General features: G+C 50.1%; 1 protein-coding gene across 39 annotated transcripts in view; it reads right to left on the bottom strand.

Moving 5' to 3' along the window:
- Nucleotides 1-18,812, bottom strand: part of MINK1 (misshapen like kinase 1) — a 65,252-nt gene extending 46,440 nt beyond the window's left edge. For 20 of the 39 annotated variants that reach the window (XM_016931286.4, XM_016931287.4, XM_016931289.4 and 17 more), the window contains exon 1: nucleotides 18,354-18,654. In XM_016931286.4, the coding sequence (XP_016786775.1) occupies nucleotides 18,354-18,410 (57 nt within the window). In that variant the 5' untranslated portion in view covers nucleotides 18,411-18,654. Of the gene's footprint in view, nucleotides 1-18,353 lie in introns of all 39 variants that reach the window. The other 19 variants (XM_016931290.4, XM_016931300.4, XM_054671083.2 and 16 more) reach the window with 7 other exon arrangements.
- Nucleotides 18,813-24,230: the final 5,418 nt, after the last annotated feature.

The following is a 24,230-nucleotide window of genomic DNA, read 5'->3' as shown; positions in this document are numbered from 1 at the left end:
TTTTTTTTTTTTTTTTGAGACAGAGTCTCACTCTGTTGCCCAGGCTGGAGTGCAGTGGAGCGATCTCAGCTCACCGCATCCTCCGCCTCCCCGATTCAAGTGATTCTCCTGTCCCAGCCTCCCAAGTAGTTGGGATTACAGGCACAAGCCACCACGCCCGGCTAATTTTTCTATTTTTAGTAGAGACAGGGTTTACCTTGTTGGTCAGGCTGGTCTTGAACTCCTGACCTCAGGTGATCCACCCACCCTGGCCTCCTAAAGTGCTGGGATTACAGGCGTGAGCCACCACGCCCGGCCCGAGAGTGGACTTTCTTAAGGCAGGGAATTCCTACATGGTTGGCAAAAACCACACAGGAACACTAATAATGGCCCAAAGAGGTCGGGAGACAACAGGGCCAGGAGAGATGAAGGGAAGGCTTCCTGGAGGAGAAAGGAGCTCAGCGCAGTGGAAAGGAGAAGGAAACGGGCAGAGGCTGGGCTGGGTGAGAAGGGCCAAAGAAGTCCCCATCGCAGAGGGGCAGACAGCGAGCAGGAAGGCTCTAAGATGGAAGAGGGTAACTCAGGGGTAGGCTTTCTTAGCTGAGGACAACAGCAAGACAGGAGTGTGGTGAAATGGAATGATGGTGCTTAGTGTTTACTGCACTAAGAATCAGAAGGCCTGGGCACTGGTTCTGACTCTTCTGTATAATTTAGGCAAATCCACAAATCACTTAACCTCTTGGAGGTTCTTTTCCTTATCTACCCAGGCCCATTTCACAAGAATTCACCGATGTAGAAACATTTTAAAATCCATAAAGTGCTACAAATTTGCATAGAGTCATTATGAAGAAACTGGCTCCCACAAAGCAAGGCAAAACTGTGGCAAAAAGTGATTTACTAAAACTGTTGGCATTACTGGGATTTAGGGTGAAGTGTGGCGGTTCAGGAGAGAAGAAACAAGATAAAAAGTAGAATTGAGAGGAAGGCAGGTGGGACAGAAGGGAGGAAAACCAGATCTGTGGCCTCGGAGGCAGGCTGACAGGGGCAGGGAGGAGGGCCAGTCCCTGGGAAGCAGACACCAGAGAGAGCAAGGAAGGGCACAGCATGGCAGTGGGAGGGGGCAGAAAGGAGATGCCAGGCCCGTTCAGGCTGGCAGATACCAAGCTAACGGAGGAGGACAACACTAGTAATGAGGGGTTGGATAATAATAAGGCTTCTTGCTGCTGGTTTTCAATTGCAGCACAAACAGATCATTATATCTTATTGCCAGCCTCCTTCTGTGGGAGTCAGGTGTCCACAAACCCAAGGGAAGAGACTAGGGAAGCTTCATGACCAAGAAAACTTGTGACCTGTACCCATATGATTTCGAATTCCAGAAGACCAATGAGAGGCCATGAGAGAAAACTTAGGAAGGAAAGCTCTGAAGGACAAGGGGACAGGAAAAGAGATCCTGGAAGGAGAGGGAGAGGGTGTGAAGCTGAGTCAGCTGGAGGAAGAACAGGTAGAGGGTTGGGGGGGGAGCAGCAGGAAGGGGAGGAAGGACTGTCTGAATCACACTCTGAGAAAGAACAGGGTTACTCTCCAAAGGGTGGAGACCAGATATTCTCTGACCCCACCAAGGACCAACCCAGGATAAATTACAGCTGAAGAGACGCAGGTGAGACAGAAGGGGAACTTCCTGACCAGCAGGATGGAGCAAACATGTTCACTCAACTTTTCACCAGGCCTGTCTCTCCTGTTTATCCTAAGAAACCTTCCCAGACACCTTTCATGCCAAATCTATGGCCTGGTGAGCCAACTCATGCATTCATTCAACAAACACTGAGTGTCAGCTATGTAGAGGCATTGCTAGATACTACAACGTGGCATTGAACAAAACAGAAATGGTCCCTTCTTCCTTCATGGAGCTTACAGTCTAATCAAGGAAGCAGACATTAAAGACATAATTACACAACACCTGTGAAAGACTCTGATGAAAAAATACAGAGTGCTATCAGAACGATTCAAGGAGGCTGCAGTGAGCCACGCTTGCGCCACTGCACTACAGCCTGGATGACAGAGGGAGACAGTGTCTCAAAAAAAAGAAGACAAGAAAGATTAAAGGGAGGTCATGATGGGAAGGGAGCCAGGAAAGGCTTGCTAAGGAAGTGATATTTAAGCTGAGACCAGCCGGGCATGGTGGCTCATACCTGTAATCCCAGCGCTTTGGGAGGCCGAGGCGGGCGGATCACCTGAGGCCGGGAGTTCGAGACTAGCCTGACCAACATGGAGAAACCCCATCTCTACTAAAAATACAAAAAATTAGCTGGGCATGGTGGCGGGTGCCTGTAATCCCAGCTACTCGGAAGGCTGAGGCAGGAGAATTGCTTAAACCAGGAGATGGAGGTTGCGATGAGCCAAGATCGCACCATTGCACTCCAGCCTGGGCAACAAGAGCAAAACTCCATCTCAAACAAACAAACAAAACACGCTGAGACCACAGGGACAGGCAAGAGTTAACCAAGGGAGGAGCAGGGGTGGGGAGCACACAAAGGCTCAAGGCAGGAATCTCAAATCTCCAGGCAAGGCAGAGTAAGGAGCCCAGCATCCTGAGCCGCCCAGCCTTCAATCTGTGCCTTTCAATAAAGCTCTTTATACATTTCTGTGCGAATGTCTTGTCTCTCACATCCCAACAAAGCTGTGTGTCCCCAAGGGTGAGGCATAGGTTTTCCCCTCAGGCTGAATGCTTTCTCTGGGTGGGTCCAGAGCTTTTACAGAAAACAGCACGCAGGGCCAGAGTGACTGCCCAGTGATTGCCGGAATTCCTGAGTCAGGACAAACAGGAGTTTCGTGTTCAGATAGAAGATTTTGAAGTTACTCTTCCTTGCAGTGACGCTGGAAGACTTTCAGGAGATGGTAGGAGGCTCTAGGACTGGGAAAGGGGAGCCAAGCCCACAGAATTCCAGGTCTACACCTGGGGCTCACTGACTCACTCTCAGCCATTTACCTTAAAATCAATAGACTGGGTGGTTTTCTCTTTCTTAAACAAAATACTAAGTCAGGGGGAGAGGAATGTTAAAGAACCCCAGGAGACACGCTTTCTGGGAACTTTGTGCAATAAGAGATGTCGGGCAGCTACCACCTGTCTAATGAGCATTTACCAGACTAAGCACTTTACATCACTTTTATTTAATCCTCTCAACATCCCTATTAGGTGAGTCTTGTTACCTTCATTTTACAAAGGACAAAACTGAGGCACAGGGGCCACGTTCGCGGTGGCTTAGGCCTGTAATCCCAGCACTTTGGGAGGCTGAGGCGGACGGATCACCTGAGGTCAGGAGCTCAAGACAAGCCTAGGCAACATGGCAAAACCCCATCTCTACTAAAAAATACAAAAATGAGGCCAGGCGCGGTGGCTCACGCCTGTAATCCCAGCACTTTGGGAGGCCGAGGCAGGCGGATCACAAGGTCAGGAGATCGAGACCATCCTGGCTAACACGGTGAAACCCCGTCTCTACTAAAAATACAGAAAATTAGCCAGGTGTGGTGGCAGGTGCCTGTAGTCCCAGCTACTTGGGAGGCTGAGGCAGGAGAATGGCATGAACCTGGCAAGCGGAGTTTGCAGTGAGCCGAGATCACGCCACTGCACTCCAGCCTGGGCGATAGAGTGAGACTGCGTCTCAAAAAATACCCCCAAACACTGAGGCATAGGGGTATGAGTTACTTGCCAAAGAACACGTAGTAAGTGACAGAACTGGGGTTTGAATCAAGTCTGTCTCCAAGGTCTGTGCAGTTGCAGGGAGCGATGGGGAAGGTCCCCCATTCCAGGTCCCTCTCTGTCCCTAAGGAACAATTCCCTGTCTTCACAAGTCAATCCCCACTTGGTTCTGACTGCTCTTCCTCCTCAGCACTAGCAGACTCAGGAAACCGTCTCTGGAGTGTACATATTCTGAAGGTCATATTTCAAATCAAATAGTCCTTCAGAGTCCCTCCCGTCCTCCCTCCCTCCTTCTTCCTCTCTCTCCCCCCTCTCTCTCCTTTTAAACAGAGATGAGGTCTCTATGTTGCCCAGGCTGGTCTGAAGCTACTGAGCTCAAGCACTCCACCCACCTCTGCCTCCCAAAGTGCTGGGAGTACAAGCATGAGCCACTGTACTGGGCCCAGACCTTTTTCTGAAACTTCCCTTTATTTTTTGTGTCCTTCCCATGGATGCTGGGCTCCATGCCCACACTCCAACACTGCGCCCAACCTGAGATCTCTCTACACAGTAGGAACTGATGTTTCCGAGACCAGCTCTGAGACACCACCCGCCCTGGCCACTGGCACCCCCCGTTTCTGTCAGCTCCTCCCAGCTTAACACACAGTCACCACCTCATACATGCACTTTTCCTTATATATAGAACACTGTAAATTACACATTTAATATATTCATATGTTTAAGTCAGTGTGAGAACAAATAAAGCATATTTTGACCTCTATGACAGGGGGCTGGCTCTGTCTCATAGTAGGCACTCAAAAATTTTTAGGAAGAAATAAGGACTCCTGGGCCTGAAGGGATCTTAGGGAATCCTATCATCCTACAGTCCTCGGGAAACACTCCCTGCAACTGCATAGGCTTTGGAGACAGACTTGGATTCAAACCAGCATCAGCTCACCTAGTCAGGCGTGGTGGTAGGAGCCTGTAATCTCAGCTACGCTAGAGGCTGAGGCAGGAGAATTGATTGAACCGAGGAGGCAGAGGATGCAGTGAGCCGAGACTGCGCCACTGCACTCCAGCCTGAGCGAGACTCCATCTGAATGAATGAATGAATGAATGAATGAACTGGAACCAAAACTAGAACCAGGTCACCCGGCTCCTCATGCCATGTTCACTCCATGGATCACATTGCCTCAAAGGCAAAGTCAAACAGCCCGTTGTGTTAGCAGGCCTCCCACTGACAGCTCTTTAGAGATGGGCAATTTGGGCCACCTGAGGAGGTTATGAGGCCAGGACAGGAGATCCGGGCAGTAGCAGGTATGTTCATTGTTAACTTGTGAAACACAACTAAGCTGCAAAGACTACACTTTGGACTCCACACTGACCAATCTCACAAGAGATCTCTGTTTCTGGTGGGGACTGGGCAATGCGGCAGAGTCATGAGGCATGAGTATGGGAAGTCAGCTCTCACTAGCTCTGAGGCCTTGGCCGACTGCTGGCACCTTCTGAAATGTAAGATGGGGCCGAGCTTGTGGCTCACACTTGTCATCCTAGCACTTTGGGGGGCAGAGGTGGGAGGATCACTTGAGGCCAGGAGTTCAAGGCTACAGCGAGTTATGATCATGCCACTGCACTCCAGCCTGGTCAACAGAGCACGACCCTGTCTCAAAAAAAGTCATAATAAGATGGCCCATAGAGGCTCTGCTTTAAACACAAACACTTCAATCACTTATTACTTGTATTGGCGATGGTGATGGGAACAACATCCAGGCAGACTGTAGGATAACACCTAAGGATGTTAGTGTCTCTAGGAGTCATCAATTGGAACATTCCTTCATTCAAACTTTGAACATTAGGGTGGGGTAGACTGAGACTCAGTCCAAGGAAAACAACTGACTGCCATTCAGACCTGGCTCAGCCTAAGAAAAAAGTACGCTTTAGACTGCAGTAAGAGGAATTGTGGTGAGAAGGGCCATTCGATATTGGGCAGTTCCTGGAAGGTGTCATCAAATACATGCAGCTTCCTCTAAGGTTGTACAAGGAGACAGAGAAAAAAGACCTCATGAGTCCTTGAGTCTTCCCTTGATCCTTGCAATCTGACACTATTGTGAGGAAACGCAGAGGTCTTTTGCACTGCAGGCTTCTGCCTGGTAATGTAAGGGCACAGCCCACAACAGTGTACCCTAAGATACCACCCCAGCCTACCAGCTAGAGGCCTGTATTTTGACCTCTAAGACAGGGGGCTCTCCTGCCCTCCTCTCTTCCTGGGCCACCTGGAGAATAAGTGTGTCACTCCCTCCCTTTTTCCTCCTTCCCCATGAAGGTCAATGAGAAACTGTAAATAGCAAGGATGAGGGAAAGTGAGGAGGCCAGGGAGGCCATTGCATTCATCTGTGTTCTAAAATATCCAACTCAGCCACATGCGGTGGCTCACGCCTGCAATCCCAGCACTTTGGGAGGCCGAGGCAGGTGGATCACTTGAGGTCAGGAGTTTGAGACCAGCCTGGCCACCACAGTAAAACCTCCATCTCTACTAAAAATACAAAAATTAGCTGGGCGTGGTGATGCATGCCTGTAGTCCCAGCTATTATGCTTGGGAGGCTGAGGCAGGAGAATCGCTTGAACCCAGGGGTGGAGGCTGCAGTTGAGCCAAGACTGTGCCACCGCACTCCAGCCTGGGTGACAGAGCAAGACTCTCTCTCAAAAAAAAAAAAAAAAAATCCAACTCAATTCCAGGTCATGCTTTGGGTCTGTCCAGGAGTATGAACACTAGAGGAATACAGAGCCTGAGCTGGCTCTCAACTGTCGAGGCCTGGAGGTCCAGGAGGGTTGACCGCCCTTTAACACATGTACCCCTCACATACTAATACAGAAATGCTGTTACATTCTATGATCTTCATCCCCTAAACGACCTTATTTCCAACTTCCTCTAGCACCTACCCATCAGACCCCCAGGATGAGATGAAGTAAGCGGCTGAAAACAAGCAAGATGACGAACATGAGCATAGCAGAACCAGAACGCAAGTCATGGCTGGGGGGTGGCAAAAGGAACTGAATACGGAACAGAAACCCTTAACTTCTCTTGCTGCTGCCCAATCCTCTTGTGATTCCAGACAGCCATTTCATTTAAAATCCCTTTCAGAAGCCTGTCATCTTGCATTAGAGCTGGGAGGGGGGTTGTGTTCTGGGTTGGCTGATGATACATGGACTTCTGAGACATGCACCTAGGCGGACTCAACAAATATTAAACATCTGCTTGGTCAGACCCTCTGCTCAACTCTGCACACACAAAAGACGATGAGATGCAGCATGGTGGTTGCCAGGGGCTGGAAGGTGGAGGGTTCAGAGAGTCAGTGTTTAATGGGTACAGAGCTTCATTTGGGGAGGATGAAGAAGTTCTGGAGATGGATAGTGGTTACAGTTGCACAACAATGTGAATGCACTTAATGCCACAGAAGTGTACGCTGAAAAATGGTTATAATGGTAAGTCTTACATATACTTAATCACATTAAAAAACAACAACAACACATTTTTAAAGGGTGGGGGGAAATGAGACAGCCTTCCTCTCCTCCCTCTGAAGAGGCTTTCTTTTGAATTATTCAACTATCTTTCCTGCAGACCAAATATTCTGAAGTCTTCTGCATGTCCTCTTCATCAACACAGTGATCTACCCAGCGGCCCTACATTTAGAAATCTCTATTAGTTCTGGGTACGAGCCCCGTGGAGCTCTGTATTCCCAACAGAGCTCCCCAGTGCCAACCCACCACCTGTTCAGCTCAGGCTGAGGTCACTCACTCTCCCCACCTCAAAAAGACCCAGGTATACGAATAAAAGATGTCCTCTATTAAGACACAGATCTAGAGGCCAAGTGCTCCTGGAGGGCAGTAACTATCTCTCACACAGACTGTCTCCAGCCCATGAAACAGGCCATATTCCAAAAGTCTCCAAAAACTTTACCAAGAAACGTTATGGATAATGTTTTAGTCCTCAGTAAGCCCACAAAGCCTGTTTACCATAAGTCACAGAAATATCACACATTTACAATTAAAACAGGCAGGCCGGGCACGGTGGCTCACATTTGTAATCCCAGCACTTTGGGAGGCCGAGGTGGGTGGATCACCTGAGGTCAAGAGTTCGAGACCAGCCTGACCAACATGGTGAAACCCTGTCTCTACTAAAAATACAAAAATTAGCCAGGTGTGGTGGTGCGCACCTGTAATCCCAGCTACTCGGGAGGCTGAGACAGGAGGATCTTGAACCTGGGAGGTGGAGGTTGCAGTGAGCCTAGATCGCACCACTGTACTCCAGCCTGGGCAACAGAGCAAGAGTTCATCTCAAAAAAAGCAAAAACAAACCAAAAAACAGGCAGAAAACAATACCAGTTGCATGTAGTCTAGAGTGCCAGCTACACACTGCCCTCCTGTCCTCCCCTCAGTGCCCACCCCCAAATACCCACCGCCACGTGGGAGCAGGTCTCCCTCCAACAGCATGGCAGCCCAGGTTTTGGAGTCAGACTTGAGTCTGAATGTGGGCTCTGCTGCTTACTGGCTGTCCAACCTCAGGCAAGTTACTTAACTTCCAAGTTAATTTCTGTAAGCTTTGGTTTCTTCATCTTGCAAATGAGGATAATATTGTCCACCTCAAAGGGTTCTTGTGAGGGACAATGAGATTACAGAAGGAAAGAACCTACTGCACAGTAAGTGTTCATTACGGTTCTTAGTCCAACCCCAAACACCCCCTTCTGAAATGAATCTGCATCATAATATAAATGACTTTATCACAGCAATCTTTGTTCCAAACAGAAGACAGACAGAAAAAGGACTTACTAGAACCAACCAACTTCCTTTTTTTTCTTTTTCTTTTTCTTTGTTTTTTGTGACGGAGTCTCGTTCTGTCGCCCAGGCTGGAGTGCAGTGACGCAATCTCGGCTCACTGCAACCTCCGCCTCCTGAGTTCAAGCGATTCTCCTGCCTCACCCTCCCCAGTAGCTGGGATTACAGGTGCCTCCCACCATGCCTGGCTAATTTTTTGTATTTTTAGTAGAGACAGGGTTTCACTATGTTGGCCAGGCTGGTCTCGAACTCCTGACCTCAAGTAATCTGCCTGCCTCAGCCTCCCAAAGTGCTGGGATTACAGGCATGAGCCACTGCGCCCAGCCCAAACCAACTTCTGATCCACATCCTGCCTGTTCCCCCTACCCTGCTTCGACACGTGGAGCTCAGGTAGTTTCCACTGTGAGGAATGACCTTGTTAAGGTTAGGCGGACTCTCTCCACCTCCTCCAAACCTTAGCTACCCAAGGCCAGGAGCCTACCAAGTTCTGCTCTCTTGACTGGGACTGGGAAACAGCGAGCCGTGGAAGGCAGCTCTGCACAGCTCCAGCTCATCCCGCTCAGCTGTGCTGCTTCCCAGCCACTGGTCCACCCTGAAAGGATACACTAGGGCAAGGTGTCTTCTACTGTCTCTGGTCACTCCCCCAGATGTAAGTAATGACATTCATCCACCACACCTCTGTCTTCAAAAAGACAAGTGTAGGATGAAGAGACCCCAGAGAAGAGACGATGTGCTGGCCCCTCTCTAAGACGCCACATGCACCTGCCTATCTTTGCCTCACGCTGCTTAGGCTTTGGGGCACTCTGTCCAACTGTTTTCTTGAAGACTCTTTCCTGAGTCACTTAGAACTAAATACTTAGGTATTGCAAGCTTCAGCCACTTTCTTAAAAATGTGCCTTGAAAGAAAGAGTGGGTGGGTGGTGAAAAGAGAACATGAAAATCTTCCTTACAGTCTGGCTGGGAGCCTACCTATTTTACCTCCAGAGGTATGCTAGCAGACAAAAGCTGCTAGATATGTGCCATGCGCAAGGGTAATTTAGAGCCCACATTCCTCTCTCTACCTGGAAAGAAGTACACAGGGGACTTAGGAACTACTTCCTACTTCATGGAAGAAACCTGTCCAGTCCCTCCCCGGGTCTCTCCCATGTCCATAACAAGTTCATGAGAGGTACCAGTGGCAATATGGGTGGACAAACAGTTCTTCGATGCACTGTCCCAGACACTGCCAGATGGTTAACATCCCCAATCCCCATGTGCTAAATGCCGTTAGTGCTCCCAAGGCAGTTTTTTTTGTTTTTTTGGACGGAGTCTCGCTCTGTCGCCCAGGCTGGAGTGCAGTGGCGCGATCTAGGCTCACTACAAGCTCCGCCTCCTGGGTTCACGCCATTCTCCTGCCTCAGCCTCCCAAGTAGCTGGGACTACAGGTGCCCGCCACCGCGTCCGGCTAATTTTTTTTGTATTTTTAGTAGAGACGGGGTTTCACCGTGTTAGCCAGGATGGTCTCGATCTCCTGACCTCGTGATCCGCCCGCCTCGGCCTCCCAAAGTGCTGGGATTACAGGCGTGAGCCACCGTGCCCGGTGCTCCCAAGACAGTTAATCCTCCCTCCTCAGCATTTCCGAACACCCCCTGGAGGCCAGCGGTGCCCTGGCTGAGAACCAGAGTCAGCACCTGTACTGCTTTGTATCCCACCGTGCCCAGCATATACTGGGCACCCTGTACTAACTGTGGATTGAATCTAGTAGGAAAGGTCCAGTCACAGACATACTTAGATCCATGTCTCTTACCAAGTAATTTCTGAACCCCTACTGTGTGCTCAGCATCTTTACAGGGATCAAGAGGAAATATGGATCACGGTCCCTACACATAAGGAAGTGGTAGGAAAAACAAGACCATAAAACATTATTCAATATAAGGCAATATATAAGCCAATGCTAAATTGTAAGGTCTGTGAGAAAGTGGATGATGTGATCAGTAAAGGCTGGCAAAATCGGGGGGGGCTTTGTGGGAAAAAAACATAAGTTGAGGTGGCTCTTGAAGGAGGTGGGATTGTCTTCATTCAGCCCTACCGATCCTCAGTCTGTCCCTGCCAGGACCGCTGTTCATAGAAAACTCCTCTAAGCGCCTGTGGTTCTAGGAGCAATTCGGCAACCTAAGCCCTTCAAATCCCATCCCCAGGTGGTTCCTGGAACAAGACGGTGTGAGAAATTTCCCATTCTTTGTCAGAAGACCAGAGAATATCAGGCCTGCTTTCAGGAGGCCTGCTCATCCCAAAGGCAATGGAAGAAACCACTGGCGGAAGTGCCAATGCGGAGATGCCCAAGACAGAACCAAAAAGCATTTGGTGCTACGTGTACATACTGAGTCACAGGCTCTAAGTGCTGGGGCTCCCAGTTGTGACCACAGACACTCCCCACATCGCCTGTCCCCTGTGGCCCTGGAATTTACCTGCTGTGGATGAACCTGAGGTCCCAGCTATCTCCTCTGTCAAAGGTCTTCCTGTCTCCTCCCTCGCCAACTATCACCACGTTTCTTAGGCAGCTCGTCCCCATTTCCTCCATTCATCTCTCTCCAGCCACCCAGGCTCCTCCCACAGGCCGTGCCACCAAACTCTCCTCACAGCCCACCTCATCGTCTTCCACGCTGCCATCCTCCCGACATTCAAGCTGGTCCCAGAGCCTGGCTCCTCCAGGAAGCCCAAGACTTGTGGCTTCCCCAACCCTGTTTCCTTTCAAACACGCAAAATCAGTAACACTCCCCCTCCACACCCCACTCATCCTTTACTTGTATACAATGTAAATGGAGAGTCTTGTCTATTTATATACACTATCTATCCAATGTTAGAAAGAATCCCACTTCCCACAGACCATGCAGCTAAGCTGAGGGCTGGGCCTACTTGTTCTTATTTCCGTGAGACTTACCTACCTTCCAAACCCCAGGCACCCCTTAGGCTAATAACATCTAGGGATACACCCTCCTCTCTCATACACCCCATTCTGAGGAGCCACATCTAAGTCTACAGACCCAGGACCCAGAGTCCCTCCCCCAGTAAGTAAAAATGAGGATTATATGAGTCATAAGCTCTTTCCATATACATGCTCTTAATTTTGAGACAAACAAATAAACCATTTTTTCCCCTCCCACAGGAAGATTCAGAAGAAATCCTTTTGGAATTAAGCCTGGAGTTTCCACCCCATCCTCAGGCTTCTTGCCCTCAATTGTTGACCAAATGCTTCACTATAAGAATGGCCCCATTCCAGAGTCTCCCAATTCTCGCCATCACCAAACTCTACCTGCTGGTTCAACTCTATCTCATCTTTCTGCAGCAATGCCAGTTTAGCTTTCTGACATGATTTACGTCTCTCTCAATCAACTAGATATTTTTGTCTTATAAAAGTTTTGTCTCGTAAAAGCAATTTTTTTCCATGACACAGCCCTCAGGAGATCCTGAGAACATATGCTCAAAACGACTCTTGTTATATGTGCCCACGGCATGTTAAAGTTTTCACTACAGTCCTTATCATGGCTTGCAATCACACACACACACACACACACACACACACATTAATAAATACTTGATTAATGTCTCTCCCTACTACTAGACTGTATCACCACTGTGTCCCTTGTGCCTAGTTCTAGATCTTTCCTCAAACAGAACACAAAATCCTACCCACACATAGCACGTACAACCTCAGGCTGTCTAGCCACTGGACAAAATCTCCAGGGGCTCTCTTGGGTCACTACAATTCCATCCCTCTTTTCTCTCCCCCCTTTACTATTCCCGCCCTTAGTAAGAACAAAGAGCCTCAAAACCCTTTTTCCATTACCCCCTAGAAGAGCTTCCTATAGATAAGAGAAGCCCAGTCTCAAGTCAAGGACTGGTTGGTTCGGAGGAGAATGGCAAAAGAACTGGAGAGAGCAAATGGCCGTGAGCTGTGGACAGGATCCAAGTCTTCTACCAAGTCACGTTTTTGTATCTTACTATACTCTGTGTGAATTCAAGAAATGCTTTGAGAGTTGACTTATTAACCTGATCACTTTTGTTCTGTCTTCAATCCAGGAAAGAGAAGACTGAGACAGATAGTAGTAAAAAGTAGGTGTCGAAGGGAGTGGGGCTGAAGACCAGGTTTCAAGATGACTGCCCACTGACCACAGAAAATGAGTGTAATTCATGGAAATCAGGTTTAACAAAAATGTCCCAACCTTGAAGGTTGCAGGATATTGAGGAAAACAGTAACAGTTAAGAAAAAGAGTCTAGGCTGGGCACGGTGGCTCGCGCCTGTAATCCCAGCACTTTGGGAGGCTGAGGCGGGCAGATTACAAGGTCAGGAGATCAAGACCATCCTGGCTAACACGGTGAAACCCCGTCTCTACTAAAAATATAAAAAATTAGCCAGGCATTGTGGCGGGCGCCTATAGTCCCAGCTACTCGGGAGGCTGAAGCAGGAGAATGGCGTGAACCTGGGAGGTGGAGCTTGCAGTGAGCCAAGATCGCGCCACTGCACTCCAGCCTGGGCGACAGTGCGAGACTGCGTCTCAAAAAAAAAAAAAAAAAAAAAGAGTCTAGGCTTGGAAAGGCATTGCTTTGCTTGGGTGGATGTCCCCAGAGATCTGGTTAAATAGCTTAGTAGAGGACTGAGTACTATATTACATCCTTTCCATAGAATCTGGAACCTGATTCTCAATACAGTAGACTGCCAATGCTTGGCAACTGACTGGTGCAGGACAGGGGATTATTGATAACTTTCTCTGATTCAACTTTGTCTGGAGACAGAAATATTAGACAAGCAGACTCTCACAGGCTTCTGGAGATGTTCTCCAGTCCAGAATTGCTTTATGTTTCTGGGTTGAGAGGTTACTGCATGCCTTATCTACAGACCTCCACCAGAATACAAGCTTATCAAAAGCGGCTGCACACTTCCTGCCATCATGTCCCCTAAATGACAAACAAAGATGGTTTACATGTGCAAGTTGTGTGTGTTACCCTGTCTTAGGCACACAGTTCAATGCGGAAAGGAATGGAGGCCAGATGTGAAGTCAGGATTCTACCCAGCACAGTTTTAATTGAGCTCCTGGGGCAAGAGTGAGGGGGTGGGCCAGCTGGCTCTCTTGCTGACCTTACTGTTATCTTAACTGTCAAAACCTCCCCGCTGTGTATATCCCTAAGGACTATGGCAAACTGTCCTATCCCATAGCATAAAGGGTGGGGATGTCTCTCCCTCTGTTTGGGGAATGACTGATCACCTAGTTTCAGCCAAGTTCTCAGTAATCTTCCATTGGTCATTTTGCCAAAGCAGCATTTCACTTCACTCTAAATGCCTCGAGCTCTCCAAACAGCCCCATTCCCCTTTTGCAATTTTCCAGGGAAAAAAAGTCACTATTGAATGTCCTTACTTCTGCAGCAGGAGGTCACTCTTCCCATTCTCCTGCCTAAGGCATCTGTCATCAACATTTGGACAGCTAGCACATCAGAACACAGAGGCAGTCCCACGTTGCTCAGCAGCCTAGAAATACATGCCCAGAACTGCCAGCTTTCCGAGTGGTGCTGGCTCCACAGCCGCATGAAGAGAGGAGGAAGGCGAAGACACTTATCCAAAGAACAGACACAACAACACAAAATCATTTGAAAAAGAACATCTCTGTCAGCAGCTACCACCGAGCAACAAGTCCTTCTTGAATGTGCTCCATGCTATGATTTCAATCCAGCGACGCTAAGCATAGCTCCACAGTTTCAAGGACACTGCAGTCAAACTTCGAGCTGGACGGTAAAAAGAAGCTGTTTGATTTACGAAGTGGGTCAACCAAAAGGAGCAATGCAAAAGGAAAGAGGTCAGGCCGGGGCCTGCCCCCTCCTTGTCCCATCCACTTCCGCTGATATTTATCCTTTGTGAGAAGCCAAGAGTTCCAAGTCAGAAGGTTCTCCTGGAATATAACCAAGCTTAGACACAGAGGCCCACATTTTCTCTTGGATGATCCTAACTTTACTTCAAGGGCATCGCTCAGCTGGAGGCTTCCAGAACTGTTTACCCCAGACAAGGTCTGATTCTAAAAACATCCCAGAAAAAATATATTCTTAATTGTGCATAAATAAAAGAGGGGCAAAATGAAGCCTAAGAAGCCTGGGGTTTATTGAATACTTTCTCTAAGCAAGCACTGCACTGCGCTTTCACGTGTTGTAAGAGGCACTTCTGCAACAAACGTTTGAGCCCCCATTATGTGCAAAACATGCTTACAGGCACTGGGGATACAAAAATGAACAAAACAGCCAAAATCTTAGCTTTCACCGAACTGTTTGTTGTAGTTGTTGTTGTTGTTTGAAACAGAGTCTGGCTTTGTCGCCCAAGCTGGAGTGCAGTGGTGCAATCTTGGCTCACTGCAGCCTCCACCTCCAAGGTTCAAGCGATTCTCCTGCCTCAGCCTCCCGAGTAACTGGGATTACAGGTGTGCGCCACCATGCCTGGCTAATTTTTTTGTATTTTTTTTTCAGTAGAGATGGGGTTTTACCATGTTGGCCAGGCTGTTCTCGAACTTCTGACCTCTCAGGTGATCCATCTGCCTCAGCCTCCCAAAGTGCTGGGATTACAGTCATGAGCTACCACACCCGGCCACTGAACTGACATTTTAGTGGGGCTGACAGGAATATATATGTCAGCTGGTGATAAATACTATGAGGAAGGATAAAGCAGACTAAGGGAATGCTATATAAAATTTTGTATAAAAATAAAGCAGAGGAGGGAGTGCTATTTTAGATAAAGTTGTCCTGGAAGGCTTCTCTGATTGCCATTTGATAAAAATAACTGCAAAAAGGGCTATCATATATATGATCACTGTGTGCTGGGAACTGTACTATGTACTTAACGTGCATTTAATCCTCAGCAACTCTGCATTCAGTACTATTACCATGCCCACGATACAGGACTGAATGAAGCTTAGAGAGGGTAAGGCTCTTGGCAGAATCTGCAGTAAGGGGAGCAGGGCCAGGGTTACATTGTAAGGGAAGAAGCTAGGACTTGAACTCAGGGCTGCAACTTCAAACCACATGCTTTTCCTCACCACGCTGCAGCCAGGCTGGTGGAGAAAAGGAACCTCAAAGAGGTCAAGTGTGGCTGTGGCTACAAAGTAGCAGGTCCATCTGGCCTCCCCACACATGGCTAAGAGATTAACGCAATTCAATCTTCCCTAATATCAGACGATTACTCTCATCACCAGCTGAAAACCAAGCCTTATCTTGAAACAAGAGGAGAAATACACCTTGGGCTCCCTAAGGCCAGCAAATAAATACTGAATATGTTCCTCTCCCATCCCTCTCCCCAGCCCCCAACACAAGATGGTGTAGTAAAGGGAGACACCATTTCTCACTGGAAAACAGACAGGAATAGCACAAGAGATGACCACACTAGCTGCTTGACAGTGCCACAGCTCTCTGAGGTGGAGTCAGGGGTACAGGCACTGAGAAAAGGTCTGCAGCAGGGAGAAGGTAGGCCCTGGCTAGCCCCATGTCAAAGGAGGTACAGCCCTCCCTCAAGCCCTTGCATTTTAGGGTGGAAAGGGGGAAGCAGAATGCTTTCTTAAGCAGCATAAGGCAGGCCAGACAGAAGCACTGGGAGCAGGTCACCAGGTCTCCTGAGGGGAGAGGAGAGTAAGGCTGGAGGCAACTGAGGAACGCTAACATTGCTTCAAGCCGAGAAGTCCAGAAGGGAAATACCACATCTAAGGTCAGAGGGTATTTGTGGAATTGCTGGAAATCCCAGGTTGAGGGTCCAGGCCAAACTACCAAAAGAGGCTAAAAGAGAAACCCAAGCAGAGTCCCACAAGGTTCAAAGCAAAGGTTGTGGTTTGGACCCGCCCCGTTTTTTTGTTTTGTTTTGTTTTTTTTAAGACAAGGTCTCGCTTTGTCGCCCAAGCTGGAGTGCAGTGGTGCAATCTTGGCTCACTGCAACCTCCACCTCCCTGGTTCAAGCAGTTCTCCTGCCTCAGCCTCCTGAGTAGCTGGGATCACAGGTGTGTGCCACCACGTGTGGCTAATTTTTGTATTTTTAGTAAGGATGGGGTTTCACAGTGTTGGCCAGGCTGGTCCCGAACTCCTGACCTCAGGTGACGCCCCACCTCGGCCTCCCAAAGTCCTGGGATTACAGGTGTGAGCACCTCGCCCGGCCCGACCCACCCATTTTTTATTGTATTTTAGTCACCCCAGCCACAGGAACCTGTAGCCAGTTAATCAATAACCAAGGTAGGAAGGAAAGGTGGAAGTTCATCCCAGAATGGAGCACATTAAGGGACTTTTACTCAGAATCTGGATTTCCATCTTATATCCCAACTGACTTGGGCATCCCAGTTTAAACCCTGGCCAAGCTGACCTTAAGAATCTCCCTCCTAAAGCCTTCAGACCCTCTCCTCATCAACACACACACACATGTGCCTGCGCACACGGAGAAATTCAGCGTTCAGTCCCTCTCCCCAGAAATGTATCACGTTATCTCCAGCAAGTCAGGTCTCATAGCCCAACATTGCACCAAACAAATTATGACCTGAAAATGGGAAGAAAAAAAACTGTGTCACCTAGAGAAACCCAATTAACAACATGACTCTGCTCTCTTCAATTCCCCTCTCCCCTCCAGCCATATCCGGGGCACCTGTGTGGCTGACCGCCTTTTCCCACTACTGGCCATGTTCCCTGGCTGACTCAAAAGCCAGAAGACAGTCTGAGCAGGGGCCTCCACAGAAGCGAACCTAGAGATGGGAAGTCCTGCTCTCCCCACACCTTGGCCTGGTGAGAGCGCTGGAAGGGCACAGGATCAAAACACCACCTGGCTGATAGTCTGGAGTGTTCACCTTGAAATCACTAAGTTGCCCCTTAAGCCAAAGCTCCCTGCCGAAGAAAAACATAAATGCTACAGAAAGCTCTTCCACCAGAGTGTGTAAGTGCCCCACAAGGGACAATGAACGGGTATTTCCAAGAAATTCCTGCAGCATTTGCTTCCTCTCAACCCCTTTCCTTATTAGCCCCTACCTTGAGAGGTCTCCATTGCTTCCAGCCTTTAGCTAACATAAACACCCACTGCCTTTCCAAACCTTCAGCCTGACCACATGTAGCATGTGTCGTGTGTGCGCGTGTGTGTGTGTAAACATCCTCTTCCCAGCCCGTGCTACAGTTTCCAAAGAGAAGAAATGCCTCCCCTCCTCCCCGAGGGCTCCCAGCCCCACGCTGCTGCAGAGTTGGTCATGTAATATTCAGGGACCCTGAGACCGGAAATGCCTGGTTCTGAACTGCTGCACTTGAAACAGGAGAGAAGGGATAGGGAAAACTGAACGTGGGATTGAGGGTGACGGTACGAGGGGTGGGGTAGCTGAAATTCCGACCAGGGAAAGGATGCAATTCAAGGGTGGGCGAGGCAGAGAAAGAGGGATGAGAGAGAGGCTGTCGAGACAGTTGCAAAGTCAAAATTCCAGGAGCTGAGGAAGAGGAGGGGAAGGAAGAAGATAGAAGTAAGGGCAAAGGTGGAAAAGGGCCGAAAGGAGGTAAGGAGCCACAATAAAGGTTCTCCAGGTGATGGGGGAGGCTAAGTTTAGGCGAACCAGTGGGTCCCGAACCCCAGAGTAAAGGTAGGGTGGCACGGAAGTGTGGGGGCGGGGCACCACAGGGTGGGGACCGAACTGGCTCCCAGCATCTGCAGCCAGTGAAGAGAGAAGGGAGCAGAGGGCGGGGGCCCAGCCGCGGCGGGAGTCCGGGAAAGGGGCACGGGTCGCCAAGGGGACCCAGGCTGGTGGAGGGGGCGCCCGGGAGCACGTGAGGCGTGCAGCCACCCCGCTCCCTCCCCTGCGGCGGGGACAGGAACCAGGGCGAGGCTGGGGGACGGCGCGCTCACCCGCAGGGCGGACAGGTCGATGTCGTCCAGGCTGCGGGCGGGGGCTGGGTCGCCCATGGCCTCCGTGGGGAACGGGGCACCGGGGCCGCTCACGCTCCGGCTCGGTTACTCCACTGCCGCCGTCGCCGCTTCTCCCCCATCGGAGAACCCCGGGGGCGGACTCCACCGCGCCTCCCCCGGAGACCGGGGAGGGGGAGGGCCGGCGCGAGGACCGACCCACCGACTGACAGGCGCTATCTCCCCGGAGCCAGCCACCCGAGCCTACCGCCTCTCCTGCGCAGGCGCGGAGCGACCGCGCACTGGGAGGGTGGAAGCGGGAGCGTGACGCGAGCGCGCCGGGGCCCCCTCCCCCTAGGCGCCGACACCTGCGCGCAGGCGCAGGCGAGCAGGCGAAAGGCGCGCGCGAGGACGGAGCGACCGCGCGAGCCTGGCGTGAAAGAAGTGGGCGGCGGCCGAGGCGGCCGCGGAGCGCGCCCACCAGCTGGTGCGCGTGCGCACACGCGTTTCCTTTTCTTTCCCTATTTTTTTTTTGCCCTTTCTCTCCCTTATTTCCTTCTCAGATCTCCTTTGACGCCTTTCCTTCCCTTTCCCTCCTTCTTTCGTGTGCCCAGCTGCCAATCAAGCCACCCACCTTTCCATTTGCGGGGGAAGGGGGCGGTACCCAACCCCCTCTATTACTAGGGGGTTGTTATGGTAACTCCCCACGCGAGGGCTGGGTGGCCTCTAGATAGGACGGGCTGTCCACCCACCCAATTGCTATGGCAACAGTGGAGCCGCTGAGGGAGGGGCCACTCCGTGAGAACTTGGCTGGAGAAACCACGTGGGAGTTGGGGGGCAGAGGAGGGGCACCGGCTGCCTCAGGAATGCCCTTTCCACCCTCACCTAGCAGGTTGGGGAAGCATCGAGGTGCTCTCAGATCTCAGGATAAGGAATCCTACCGCAGACGTGTATCTCTGCACCTCTTTTAACAAAGTGTTCTGCACAAGGGAACTGTTTCCACAATTATTCATTGATCACTGGAGTCGCGCGTGGAGGAAGGGGTGGCGAAGGGGAAGAGAGGGAATCTGCGTTCAGTCCCTTAAAATATTGCTTGGGTCACCTTAGATCTAGTCATGTTGGCATAGCGCCTACAGCCATTAGCCTCAGTGGAGGCTGGGTAATGCTATCTAAGAACCAAGAGTCATGTTCTACCACTGAAATGCTGTGTGACCTTGAGCAAGTTGCTTTGCTTCTCTGAGGTTTTCTTTCACTGTGAAATTGAGGGGGGAGGCTGTATGATCCTCAAGAGCTCTTCTAGCACCAACACTGTCTCTGAAAGACTCCACCACCAGCCTTAATATAAACATCATTTAAGAGAGTTTAATTTAGAAGTCCTTGAAAAATAGCTGAACACATTCCTTTCTGGACCCTTTTTAGCATTTGGGTGCACAGCCAGTCGGCCCCCTTCCCTAACCCCTAGCCCATTTTCCTTGCCACTGCCCTTATTCAAGCCGCTATCCCCATTCATCTCCTATTTGGCCTTCCGGCCTGACTCCTTCAAGTCAATTCTATTTCTTTTTTTTTGAGACAGAGTCTCACTCTGTCGCCCAGGCTGGAGTGCAGTGGCGCGATCTTAGCTCACTGCAAGCTCCGCTTTCCGGGTTCACGCCATTCTCCTGCCTCAGCCTCCCGAGTAGCTGGGACTACAGGCGCCCGCCACCTCGCCCGGCTAATTTTTTGTATTTTTAGTGGAGACGGGGTTTCACCATGTTAGCCAGGATGGTCTCGATCTCATGACCTCGTGATCCGCCCGCCTCGGCCTCCCAAAGTGCTGGGATTACAGGCGTCAGCCACTGTGCCCAGCCTCTATTTTTTTTTTTAAAGACAAAGTCTCGCTCTGTCACCCAGGCTGGAGTACAATGGTATGATCTCTGCTCACTGCAACCTCAAGCTTCTGGGCTCAAGCTATCCTCCAGCCTCAGCCTCCCAAGTAGCCAGGACTACAGGCAGTGCATGCCACTACGCCTGGCTAATTTTTATATGTTTTGTAGAGATGGGGCTTTGCCATGTCGCCCAATCTGGTCTCAAACCCCTGGCCTCAAGTGATCTGCCCGCCTTGGCCTCCCAAAATGGGGAGATTACAGGATCCCTTGAGGACAGGAGTTGGAGGCCAGCCTGGCCAACATGGTGGGTTTTTTTTTTTTTTTTTTGAGACAGTTTTAGTTTAGTTTAGTTTTTTTTGTGAATTTGTGAATTTGTTTTTATTGGGGAACAGGACACAGGGTGGAAAATGTCACCTTGGTGGAGACAGAGTTTTGTTCTCGTTGCCCAGGCTGGAGTGCAGTGGCACAATCTTGGCTCACTGCAACCTCCGCCTCCCGGGTTCAAGCAATTCTCCTATCTCAGCCTCCTGAGTAGCTGGGATTACAGGTGCACGCCACCACGCCCAGCTAATTTTTTGTATTTTCAGTTGAGACGGGGTTTCATCATGTTGGCCAGGCTGGTCTCGAACTCCTGATCTCAGGTGATCCACCTGCATTGGCCTCCCAAAGTGCAGGGATTACAGGCGTGAACCACCACAACCGGCCAAGCCTGGCAGACATGGTGAAACTCTGTCTCTATTAAAAATACAAAAAATTGGCCGGGCACGGTGGCTCGCGCCTGTAATCCCAGCACTTTTGGGGAGGCCGAGACGAGTGGATCACCTGAGGTCAGGAGTTTGAGACCAGCCTGGACAACATGGTGAAACCATGTCTCTACTAAAAATACAAAAATTAGCCGGGCATGGTGGCAGGCGCCTGTAATCCCAGCTATTCGGGATGCCGATGCAGAAGAATCGCTTGAACCCGGGAGGCAGAGGTTGCAGTGAGCCGAGAACGTGCCACTGCACTCCAGCCTGGGTGACAGAGCAAGACAACATCTCAAAAAAAAAAAAAAAAGCCGGGTGCAGTGGCTCACGCCTGTAATCCCAGCACTATGGGAGGCTGAGGCGGGAGGATCACGAGGTCAGGAGATCAAGACCATCCTGGCTAACACGGTGAAACCCCGTCTCTACCAAAAATACAAAAAAAAATTAGCCGGGCGTGGTGGTGGGCCCCTGTAGTCCCAGCTACTCCGGAGGCTGAGGCAGGAGAATGGTGTGAACCCCGGAGGCGGAGCTTGCAGTGAGCCGAGGTCGTGCCACTGCACTCCAGCCTGGGTGACAGAGCAAGACTCCGTCTCAAAAAAAAAAAAAAAAAAATTGGCCGGGCGTGGTGGCTCATGCCTGCAATCCCAGCACTTGGGGAAGCCAAGGCAGGCGACTGCACTCCAGCCTGGGCAACAGCGCGAGACTCTGTCTCAAAAAAAAAAAAAAAAAAGGCCAGGCACGGTGGCTCACGCCTGTAATCCCAGCACTTTGGGAGGCCAAGGCAGGTGGATCACGAGGTCAAGAGATCGAGACCATCCTGACAAACATGGAGAAACCCCGTCTCTACTAAAAATACAAAATTGGCCGTGTGTGGTGGCGCATGCCTGTAATCCCAGCTACTTAGGAGGCCGGGGCAGGAGAATCTCTTGAATCTGGGAGGCGGAGGTTGTGGTGAGCCGAGATCATGCCATTGCACTCCAGCTTGGGCAACAAGAGCGAAACTCCATCTCAAAACAAAACAAAACAAAAACCAGATTGGCTGGGCATGGTGGCTCACACCTGTAATCCCCGCACTTTGGGAGGCCGAGGCAGGTGGATCACCTGAGATTGGGAGTTCGAGACCAGCCTGGCCAACATGGTGAAATGCCGTCTCTACTAAAAATACAAAAAATTAGCCAGGTGTGGTGGGGTGTGCCTATAATCCCAGCTACTTGGGAGGCTGAGGCAAGAGGATTGCTTGAACCCAGGAGGCAGAGGTTGCAGTGAGCTGAGATTGCACCACTGCACTCCCGCCTGGGTGACAGCGTGAGACTCTGTCTCATAAAAAAAAAAAAAAAAAAAGGCAAAGTGTGGCATCAAAGACCCTTCAAGATTCTGCTGGCTTTTCTTGCCTTCTTTTTCTTTGTTAACGGTTTGTTTCTTTAGGAGTTGGGGTCTTGCTCTATCACCCAGGCTAGAGTGTAGTGGCACGATCATGGCTTACAGCAGCCTCCAACTCCTGGGCTCAAGTGATAATCCTGCCTCAGGCTCTTGAGTTGCTGGGATTATAGGCATGAACCACCCTGCTCAGTGCCTGCCTTACTTTTCAATACTCAACTATTAGACCTCACATTTTCCAGCCATACTGAAATACTCTACTCACTTCCCAGAACTCAACTTTCTCTCCCCCAACCTTTGCATGTACTCTGTTTTCTCTTTGGAATATTCCCTAGCCTCTTGACCATGCCCATTCTCACCGTGCTTTGCTTTGTCCTACGTGTCTAAATCACCTCCTCCATGAAGCGTTCCTTGACTCACCAAGACTAAGTTTGGTTCTTCTGTTTTAGCTGCCTGGCTGTAGTCCATGGTAACCTTTAATGATTTGAATTGTAAATGTCTTTTGAATCTCCTTAAAAGCAGGAATAATATTAGTCTTGTTCAGCACATGGCCTGGCACCCACTAGAAAATCAATAACGCTTAAAAAAAAAACAAAAGAAAGAAAATCACTAACACTTAAGCAATGAAGGTGGCCAGGCACCGTGGCCCATGCCTGTAATCCCAGCACTTTGGGAGGCTGAGGCGGGTGGATCACCTGAGGTCAGGGGTTCGAGACCAGCCTGACCAATATGGTGAAAACCTGTCTCTACGAAAAATACAAAAATTAGCTGGGCGTGGTGGTGTGCACCTGTAATCCCGGCTAGGCGGGAGGCTGAGGCAGGGGAATTGCTTGAACCCGGGAAGCGGAGGTTGCAGTGAGCTGTGATCACGCCACTGCACTCCAGCCCAGGCGACAGAGCGAGACTCCATCCCCCCCCCAAAAAAAAAAAGTAATGAAGGCATCTGTTGTCTGGGTGGGCACTGTAGCAGTTCAAAGTCAAGACCATGGGATAGTAGGAAAAAGCATAGAATTTGGAGGTAGTGCGTTAGGCAAATCACTAACCTCTCTGAGGCTCAACTCTGTCATCTGTAAAATGGAGATGATAATAATAGGGAGGTTAGGATAAAATAATTTATGTAAAGCACTTAGCATATACTAGGTCCTCAATAAATTTACTAATGCCACAGTCATAGAGGCTACTCTTTCCATTCTGGGTTTAGAGCCAACTCTTCTGATTCTAAGCCCTCTGCTTCCACTACCCACCCCCCCTCACTATGGTTGGTCTCCATTTAAAAAACTCCAGGACTAGGCTGGGCACAGTGGCTCATGCCTGCAATCCCAGCACTTTGGGAGGCTAAAGCGGGTGGATCATGAGATCAGGAGTTCCAGGCCAGCCTGGCCAACATGGTGAAACCCTGTGTCTACTAAAAATACAAAAATTAGCCGGGCACGGTGCAGGGGGCCTGTAATCCCAACTACTCGGGAGGCTGAGGCAGGAGAATTGCTTGAACCCGGGAGGTGGAGGTTGCAGTGAGCCAAGATTGTGCCACTGCACTCCAGCCTGGGTGACAGAGCAAGACTCCATCTCAAAAAAAACCGAAAACAAACAAAAACCTCCAGGACTAGGGAGGCGAAGGCAGAGAGTTTGAAGCAGAAGCCCTCGGCACCCCTGGCCCAGCCTGGGGCAACCGCTGCCTCTATCTCACTCCACGGTGAATGAGGTAATGGTCGCCCTTGGGAAAGAGGCAGTTAGTGCCGACAATGAGGCTAATTAACAGAATGCCAATTAGTACCAGGAGACCGCTATATGTAGGAGGGGGGAATTCTGGCACAGAAGTAGCTTCTTTAGCTTCTTGTGAGGACTGAGGGCTGAACTCGAAGGAGAGGATGAGGCAGAGCAACATCATCCCC

This window comes from Pan troglodytes, chromosome 19 (assembly GCF_028858775.2).
Source record: "Pan troglodytes isolate AG18354 chromosome 19, NHGRI_mPanTro3-v2.0_pri, whole genome shotgun sequence".
In the NCBI taxonomy this organism is placed as follows: Eukaryota; Metazoa; Chordata; class Mammalia; order Primates; family Hominidae; genus Pan; species Pan troglodytes.
The sequence above is the reverse complement of the archived record's forward strand: the minus strand, read 5'-3'. Positions and strand labels throughout refer to the sequence as shown.